Here is a 9,688-nt window from a genome sequence, read left to right as displayed (position 1 = left end):
AGAGGCTGAGAACACCAAGGTTAAAAGATCTGTGGAGGAACCACAGAATGGACTGTTAAGAACAATTTATAACCTCTAAAATTGACTTTGCACTGGGGCAATTAGGAATGTTTTGGTGGGAGGTTTTTGGTGCTGAGAGGAATTTAATAATATTGGTGTTGTACCTGTTATTTAATTTTCAGAAAAATTTATAGGGACTCCTCAAATGGAGGAAGTTGAATTAACATTTTTTTTAGGATGAAGAAATTAATGTTAATTTTGACAGGGTTCTTTAAGGTGAAATTAGGATAATAAATTATATAGTCTATGAGTTTTATTTGGTTGTATTGTGTCATTTTAAAGCTGTTCCCATTGTTTAGGGAGATTCTGAGAACAGTGGTCTATGTCTTTGTCCCCTTTGAACATGGTTAATACCTGAATATGTTTTGATATAAATTGGTTATTGACTATCTTAAAGTAAAATGATTTGTGTAATGTTGAATTTAAAACTCATCTACTTAGATATGAAGATAAGCTGTGAACTTTCTAGGATAAATCTCTTACTATTATCAATGTAAGATTATAATCAATACTTATTTAGGATATGTGATCCTTGACACCTAAATTCGCCTGAAACTTTGATTAATGAGACTTGCTATTTGAGATAAATCTTTTAGAACTGTAGCTGATTTTATTATTTGGAATTTTGAATTCAGGTATGATTGTCTGATGGATCATCAAACCAATAATCTACCATCTGAAAGGTATATGATGCAAAGTACTCAGAGGAATGTGATTCTCAATTGTTACAGGTGAAGGTTAGTATCTGGGCCAGAGTTAGGAGGACAATCTTGGCCTCCATTTACGATGGTATCCTTCTGACTCAGTTTCCCAGTGGTGTTTCTTTGAATAAGAATTCACCTGACTATTCCTGAATCTGACTATAAGGTGGAATTGTTATTGTATTCAATTACCTAAAGTCAAACTGAGCTAAGGATGCTTTATCCTGTCATGTATGTATTCTCAGACTCAGGCCTGAAGGACCTGCTTTTTCCTCTTACAGCAAATTTCTAATCAGGGCAAGTGTTCAATAGAAGCTATGAGTACAATTCAAGTATGTAAGATCGTGCAGTTTCCTATTTAAAAATGTGGCCATTATATCCTAAATAAGTAAGTAAGTATTTGGCCTAGTCATCTATTTGTTGCTAGATGCATATATCTGTCTGTTTCTTTTAGCATTTCTGTTTTTGCTGACTTTCCTGATAGGTATCTTTATTTGTGAAGAATTACCTACTCTAATTAATCTACTTGTTGGCTGAAGAAGATAGTTTGTGGAAAACTAATTTTTTTCTGTGTGAAAATTGATGATAATGGACAGGGAGTGAAATTAGAACTCGACAGCCAATGGGAGAAAAAGTCAAAAGGGAGGATGGGGGATATCATATGTTTCTATAATCCTATGTGTGCACTTTTCTACTGACACCTTGTCTGTTGGGAGTTGTCCTTGCCCGAGAGATCAATAAATCAGTTTTTGCTTTTTTACCTGGAGAGTCTCTGATTTTAATTTGGGTAAGGATTGCTGTCCCACACACATTGAATGCTAGTATTTGTAGAGGAATAAAGAGTTTTCTACCGTTACTTAAAGAAAAGGTAGGAACAGATCAGATTATGAAAAACAAAAATTGGGGGAAAAAATTGTAGGGAATTGGTAAATCCCTATTTTACCTCTCTGGAGGTCCTTAGTTCAAATTCACTTCAAACACTTACTAGCTGTGTGACCCTAGGCAAATTATTTAACCCTGTTTGAAAAAGAATGACTAAGGAGATGGTGGTGCCTCCACAGTAATAGGTTAGTTTGGAATAGGAGAGAGCTGGGAGTAGGCTAATTGGGAAACCCCATTCTTGAATGCTTTGCTACTGGAATTGGGGATTTTGTCCTGACCTGCCATGTTAGCCCAAAGAATCTGATTCTTTCCATCAATCACATTTTCTATGTGGAGTAATCATCTCCTCTCTTTATCCAATGATGAAAACATTTTACTCTTCCCAGAGACATTAAAGATTTTTGACTAATGTTGCAGTTTCCTTCAACACCTTCAATTGATTGATTCAATAAGGCTGTCAGGGTTACATTAATTGGGGTGGAAACTTCCTGCCCCTTGAATTCTTTCTCTATTTTTACTTTGTATATAGAAATACACATTATATTTGATGTTTGTAAAGTTCTAGGGGAAAAAGATTTTAGGGAATTGGTAAATCCCTATTTTACCTCTTAAAAGTATGGTTCTTTTGAAAATTCTTTGTTTATAATTCTTTGATCACATATCATATATTAATGACGTTTTCTAAATCTTTCTATCAAAACTTTTGATAAGGGTTTGTATATATACATATATGTCATTATATATGCATAAATATGTTAATTGTATTTCTTGGATACCTTAACAGTAAAATTTGAAATAAAAATTTCCCCCCATTTGAGCCCCTCTCTTAATTGCATTAATTGTGTTCACAAGCTTTCCAGTTTCATGTAATGGAAATGATCATTTTATCTTTTGTAATTGCCTCTATCCTTAGCTTTGCCAAAGAATATAACCAGGAGAACAGTTTATATAACAATAATATTGTAAAGACAAGTGATTTTGACAGAAATGATACAATAAGTGAGATTCCAAAAGATTTATGTTGATTTATGTTCTACATAAAATCTCTTAATAAAAAGGTCATGGACTCAAAGTGCAGATAAAGATTTTTTTTTTTTAACATAGTCAATATAGGTATTTGTTTTTCTTTAAACAGTACACATTTATCAGGGTCTTTTTTTCTTTTTCTAATAAGGAGATAAGAGAGAGAGAAAAAGTAGATTTTTTTACCTTGAAAATAATTTAATTTTTAAAAAAGGAGTAAAAATAGGCAAATATCAAGTGAAAAAAATAGTTGCATCAGTAGCAAAAATTTGTATGAAAAAATATTTACAAAAAAATAAGATTTCACAGTATCCCTCATTGTGCCTTTCTGCATATTAAATTCTAGACATCTTATTTATCTTGGCCCCTTTTAATCACGGCTTTGAGCTAAGTCAGTCTTGTACCCACATGAGGAAGCCTGAAAAAAAATTCCATTTACTTTTAAAGTAAAGTAAATTTTAAAGAGCACTGGGGTTAGAGTCCAAGGACCTGGGTTCAATCCTGTCTCTACTTCTTACTGATTGTGTGATTTGGACTTTGCTTAATAATAATTTATAATAACAACAAATGACTAATATTTCTATAACACTATGAGCCAGGTGTTTTACAAATAAGAAAAGTCATTTAATCTTTGAAACAATCCTGGGAATTAGGTGCTATTATTAGTCCCATTATAAAGATTAGGAAACTAAGGCAAAGTTAAGTGTCTTGCCCTAAGTCACCAACTTAATACCCATCTGAGGCTGGATTGGAATTCAGATCTTCCTGACTCCAGACCCTGAACTCTATCCATGATGCCACCTAACTCAGTTTTGATCTATAACTTGCCATTGAAACCAGATGGCTCTAGAGGGGAAAGTGAGGCATGTGACCTTGCACAGCCCTCCCTCACTTATATCTAATTCACTTGCATTTCATAGTGTCACCTCCCTGATGTCATGATCCCCTTCCAGAACTAAGGACAAACAACAGCAACTATCTACTTTATCTCTATAACAGTTTCTTAATTTGTAAGACAGACTAGATGTCTTTATCAATTCTGAATCCATGAATTTCTATTTGTGGAAGAATATTTTGATTCAGATCATGCAGATTATTTTCAATAATGTGTATGTTAGACCAACCTTGAAAAGCAATGGGGAAAAAAAAATAAAAGCAATGGGTTATTTTCTTTGGTGGTCTGTGTAAGTGAGCTAAACTTTTTTAATCAAGGGAGGAGGAGGATTGAAAATTGCTTTGGGAACAACTAGTCCTGCCCATCCTTAGGTCAGATTCCAATTTCTGCTGTTCTAATCTAAACTGTCAGGGTAACCCCTAGGTCTTCCCACCTCCAGACTTAAAAGATTTCTTTTCTGGGCACATCATGATTTCAGGGCTCTTCTACAGAGACCCCGGGATGCCCTCTAGTGGACAGTGTGGAGTGGGAGGGGGTGGGGAGGATTTTTGTCTTGGACTGGCAGCTCCAACCACGGGTCCACAGAGCTCAGGAAAGAAGGAGTCCATCCAAGGCAGAGTTTCTTACAGAAAAGAACAGCACTGGGTGAGCGTGGGGAGAGAGGCGTCCAGAAACAACAGGGCTGAAAGATGGGGTGATCTAGCGTTCCGGCTCTAGTTTAATCTGCACATTCTAGGAGGGGAGGCGAGGACTGTATGGGATGTGCATGGGGAGAGAAGGTTGCAAACGATAAGGATGAGTGACGGAAAGAAAAACGAAGAAAGATGGGGTGATCTAGGACTCCTGACTCAATCCAGGCTACACGGTTCGGGGTAGGGGAGCATGGGATATGAGTGGAGAGGGATGCAGGAAACACGAATAAGTATCTGAAAAGATGGAGCTAACTCGTATTTTCTGCCCGCGTCTAGTCCACTCAGTCTGTGGGAGGTAAGGGAGAAGAGGGCAATATAAGCTGTGCATGAAAAGAGAGGGGTCCAGAAGATACGGATAATGAATGAACAGAGTGTAAAAAGAATGTGGGGCGAGCTAGGGCTCCTGCCCCAGGATAGTCTACCAAGCCCCGGCGATTCGCTCTCAGCTTCACCTTTGGGAAACACGCGTAATTTAATTTCTTACTAAACTTGGAAATGAACCATTTCTCTTCCCTCTGGAGAATCTGTGGTTTGAAGGGTTTCTCCCCTTTCCGGGCAGCCCCCGGGAGTGGGCGGGCGGGGAGGGGGACAGTGAGCGGGTTGGAGGGCTCGGAGAACCTCATCGCTTTCTTTAGCTTTATCCCTCAGAAAACCTCTTCCTCGTTTGCCTGAGCCAGCACAAACGGAGTAGGGGGACATCTACCCGGAGTTAAGCGAAAAAAAAGAACTAGAGAGCCAAGGAAATCACCCCTGCACTCTTCCACAGCAGCTCAGACTGAATCAACAGCGCCTCACGCCTTTGCCAGAAACTCACCTTCTTAGAAGGGGGAAAAAAAAGTGTGAATGAGAAGTTACTGGAGGAGACGCGGCTGGAGGAGGGGCCCTCATACCAGGAACGGGCTGGATGGTCTGGCTCGGTGCCCTGGGTTTTCTCTGTTGTCTCTGTCTCTGTCCTATTGCGTGTCTCTGTCTCTGTCTTTCCCCTCCCTCCCTCGCTTCCTCCCTCCCTTTTCTCTCGCAGTCTCTGACTAAACGTTACAAGAAGACGTTCAGTTCAATTCCAGGAATAGGGAGGCGGGGCTCTTTGGCCCAACCGGTATAATAGCCCAGGCTCTGCCTCCCCCAGTGGCATTTACTCTGGACCTCTCCGCCTTCCTCATTACAGCCCGCTGCCCTGCGTGCCCGTGCCGCCCTGACTCCCAGACACACGCAGCCAGCCAGACAGGCTGGCCAAGCCCTGGGGAGACTGACGCTCCCGACCCAGACCACCCGGCCAACTGTGTCTCCCCCGCTGATTCCCGGACCCAGGAGACTAAACTTGAGAGAGAAAGGGAGGGGGGACGGGGAGCTGAAGCCAAAAAGAAACGCGTGGAACCCCGGTGTGGACTTTACCGCTCCCTACATTTGGCCGCAACGAGGGCCACATCTGGCGGGCTTGCGAAGTACCTCGCACTGTTGGAGACAGTATTGGAGATACATACGGCCTAAAATCCGAAGACTCTGTTCAAATTGGACGAGGTAAGAAAGTGGGGGTGCAGTTTCGGGGCTTCTAGAGTGCTCTTAGACGTTTCTTTCCCCTTCCCGGAATCCACTCAGAAGCCAGTTCCCACAGGAAAATGGGGCGGTGTGAGAAGGTGGGATGGAATAGGTGAAGAGGTTTTGGACTTTTAATTAGGAGCTTTCTCCGCGCCCCCCCCCCCCAAAAAAAACCAAAAGCTCGGGGAAGCCTCCACTTTTCGCCTCCAGAGTTAAAGCAACCCTACTTTGGAAGATGCCCCAGTTTTCTCGCTACACTCCCCCACCTCCGAGTACCGGACATCCAGGCGCCCTGTGGGCCGCGGGGGTGGGGTGGGGTGAAGAGGGAGTGATGGGCACGGGAAGGGAACATTTCCCCAGACTACCACCCTGCCTCAGCCTCCTTCTTCACCATCGGCCCCCATTGGACACATTTGGTGAAAGCCAACTTGTGCACAGGAGTTTACAAATCACTCTCTTCATCGTCCCCTTCTCCTCCTTCTCCGTCTCCACCCCCCCCCCCAAGCTGGGAGTTCGGGAAAGGGCTGGCAGAGCACCCACCACGCGCTGGCACGGGGCTAGACAGGCTGTGCTAGGGGCGGGGGATGGGTGGAGCTGTGGGAGTCTTCTCCCATTTGTCTGCCCCTACCTAGACCTGACCCCAAAGCCTGATAGGTTGGAGGTAAGCATTCCCCTAGTGACTACTGGGGGTGGGGGGAATGTGACGAAATAGGACCCCCTCTCTTAGCTCTGGAATCTAGGAAGCCTCAGTTGTGTGTTGGAGCGGGATGATGTGCCATTCTACATCTCACTGCTGCTTCTCTCCCCTCTCAGGCTCCGGAGATGTGGTAGCAGCCGGTACACCTGGGGGCAGCAGCCAAAGGATCGGGAGGAGCAGCAGCAGCAGCCTCTACTGCTGTCGCCGCGGCCGCCACCGAGCAGATCCAAGCTGGCTCCTTGCGCCATGGTAACCCACAGCAAGTTCCCCGCCACAGGGATGAACCGCCCCCTGGACACCAGCCTGCGCCTCAAGACCTTCAGCTCCAAAAGCGAATACCAGCTGGTGGTGAACGCTGTGCGCAAATTGCAGGAGAGCGGCTTTTACTGGAGTGCGGTGACGGGTGGAGAAGCTAACCTTCTGCTGAGCGCTGAGCCCGCGGGCACCTTCCTCATCCGAGACAGCTCGGATCAGCGCCACTTCTTCACTCTAAGCGTTAAAACCCAGTCAGGGACAAAGAACCTCCGGATCCAGTGTGAGGGAGGCAGTTTCTCCCTGCAAAGCGATCCCCGGAGCACCCAGCCGGTGCCCCGCTTTGACTGTGTACTCAAACTGGTACATCACTACATGCCCCCCAGCTCTTCTTCCTCCTCCTCTTCCTCCTCCTCCTCTGTGGCCTCCCCCTCTTCCTCCTTGCAGGATCAGATGCTCCCTCAACCCCTCTCTGGGACACCTCCTAAACGAACCTATTACATTTACTCTGGGGGAGAGAAAATCCCCTTGGTGCTCAGTCGACCCCTTTCCTCCAACGTGGCCAGCCTGCAGCATCTCTGTCGGAAGACTGTCAATGGACACCTGGACTCCTATGAAAAAGTTACCCAACTCCCTGGGCCCATCAGAGAATTCCTAGACCAGTATGATGCCCCTCTTTAAAAGGGGATGGATAGTGGATGTTCTGCTTTCACCCCACCAAAATATGCAGGGAAGGGGGTTGGCCCCTCCATCACCTGTGGCACATAGCATAAGCACAAAGGATACAACCAAATTGGAGAGTCCCTTTTTCTCCTATTCAGAGCAGAGCCAGGGAGTCCAGAGGCCCTGCCCTCTGACTCCCCACCTTCCACCCTCTTCCCTCTCCAGTATGGGTGCAGGCTGGTCTTAAGTGTTTGAGGAGAAAGTGGCCAAAAGTCATCTCCCTTCCCCCTCTCCAACTTCTGGAGGAGTCACCAGACCTTATAGGACAGTTCAGAAAAAAAAGAAGATTTTGGTTTTTCTTCCTTTCCTTTCCTTCCCCTCCCTGGGGAAACTGGGGGACTGAAGGAATTTTGAACTGATGTTAGCTACTGGTGAATGTCCCAACTTTCCTAGGAACTTGTTTGCTGTTTGATTTGGTTTAAAATGGCTTGAAACCTGAGCTGGTGTCAGGGGCTGGAAGAGGAGGAAAAAGAGGGCCCCCTGGAATGGGCCTTCGGGCTAGCCAAGGAAGTGATCTGATTCTTAATGCAAATAGTTTCCCAGTCTTGGTTCCCAGCCTCAGGTGAGGAGGGTGTGCTGATATTACCCTCCTGGGGAGGTAAGGAAAGGGGCCTAGGATCAGCCAGAAGAAGCTGACTCTTGTTCTTAGTATCTCCTCACTTCTGGCACCTTTCCCTCTCCCTCTCCCTCTCCCTCCCCCCCCCCCCAACCCCCATTACCGGGAAACACCCTAGCTTAGATTCCAGCTTTCTGGGGAAAGCCAACATAACCTCTCCTGTTTTAAGGGGAGGTGGGGGTAGTATTGAGACTCCGAAGGGAAAGGGGGAGAAAAAGAATGAAAACTGGTCTGGTGAGAGGGTTGGTCTGGAGAAGGAGATGATTTTTCTAAATCCTCTGTTCTCATATTGTCCTCTAGGGGATGGACTGCCCCTTTTCCCAAAGCTCAGAAAAAGAAACTTCATATTTTCCCTCCTTTGTTTGGAAGGGGATTGCCTTAAAACTTTCCCTGTCCCATGGATAGGGGCTGGCACACTTTGCTGATAATGGGTCCACCAGTTGCAGCCTAAAGCAGTTAAGTGACTTGCTCAAGATCACAGAAACTGGGAGTATTTTAGTGTTGTAGCATCCATGGAGTCCTCCTATGGGATATGGGGGTAGATTGTTAGGCAATTCGTGTATTCTAAAAGACCTCTAGAAGAATAACTTGTTATTCTGAAGTGTTACCTAGTCCTTTTAGGGATGCTCAGACTGCCCCCACCTTGGGTATCTTTTGTAGTAAACCCTTCTCCTGCAGCCTCTTGGGTTCCTGGGTGTCTCTCCCCAATCCCCCAATCCCAGGCTTCTCTAATCAGGAGTTCTCTAGCCTCTCTGCAGGCATGAATAGCAAGGGAAGTCAAAGAAGGGGTGGGAGCTGTAGCACTTAAGTGCCCTGCTCTGAGAAAGCACTGATCATTGTCACCCTACATGGAATGTAGCAACAAAGCAATTTTACCTGGAACTTTTTTTTTTTAATGGAAAACAAAACATGTTTTCTGTGTCAGGTGTTTGGATGAGGCAGTTGGGTGTTGGGTGTTTTTTTTTTTTTCTGGTTAAAAATGTTTACAAATCTGCCTCAATCACTCTATCTTTTATAAAGATTCCACCCTGTGCCCTGCCCTTCCCCCCATCCTCCTGCCTTTGAGGCTGATAAGAAGATGCTTGAAGAACCCAACAGAATTCAAGTCAAACTTTGCACATATTTATATTTATATTCAGAAAAATACATTTCAGTAATTTATAATAAAGAGCACTATTTTTTAATGAAAACTTCAATGGAGGCTTTGTATTTTCTTCTTCTCTCCAGCACATCTACAATCTATGATAACAGAAAGAATGGGCCACTGCTCAGATGCCCCAGTTACACTTGGGTTTTGAGTATCTGAGGCCTACTCTCAGGTGTATCTTCTCAATGGCAAAGAGAAGACAACCTTGACTTGTTAGTAAAGGGAGGGAGTATTTCCTGCCAGGTTGATTCAGATAGGAATCAGAATATACAAAATAGGAGTTAAAGGAGAGCTTCAAAGAGAATGCAGGAAGCTGAGCTTCAGGGAATAAAGCAGGAGGTGCTCTGAGAAAGTAAGAGCAACTGGTGTCAAATTGCCTCCACATTAGTGGTCCAAAAAAGATGGCATCAATCCCTTAAAATTTTTTTTGAAATACTTAAAAATAAAAATTGTCAAATTTTCAA

At 44.1% G+C, this 9,688-nt stretch overlaps 1 protein-coding gene across 1 annotated transcript; it reads left to right on the top strand.

Annotated features, from left to right (window-relative positions):
- Positions 1-4,131: 4,131 nt before the first annotated feature.
- Positions 4,132-9,273, top strand: SOCS3 (suppressor of cytokine signaling 3). Its single transcript, XM_023502680.2, has 2 exons — positions 4,132-5,771; positions 6,603-9,273. Exon 2 carries the CDS (start codon positions 6,733-6,735, stop codon positions 7,417-7,419), a length of 687 nt encoding a protein of 228 aa, XP_023358448.1. The 5' UTR covers positions 4,132-5,771; positions 6,603-6,732; the 3' UTR covers positions 7,420-9,273.
- The last annotated feature ends 415 nt before the right edge of the window (positions 9,274-9,688 follow it).

This window comes from Sarcophilus harrisii, chromosome 4, assembly GCF_902635505.1.
Source record: "Sarcophilus harrisii chromosome 4, mSarHar1.11, whole genome shotgun sequence".
Classification (NCBI taxonomy): domain Eukaryota; kingdom Metazoa; phylum Chordata; class Mammalia; order Dasyuromorphia; family Dasyuridae; genus Sarcophilus; species Sarcophilus harrisii.
This window is presented reverse-complemented; position numbering and strand designations above follow the sequence as displayed.

What these genes read in the sequence shown, in the direction of transcription:
- SOCS3 (XM_023502680.2), top strand. Translation starts at nt 6,733, where the DNA reads ATGGTAACCCACAGCAAGTTCCCCGCCACAGGGATGAACCGCCCCCTG.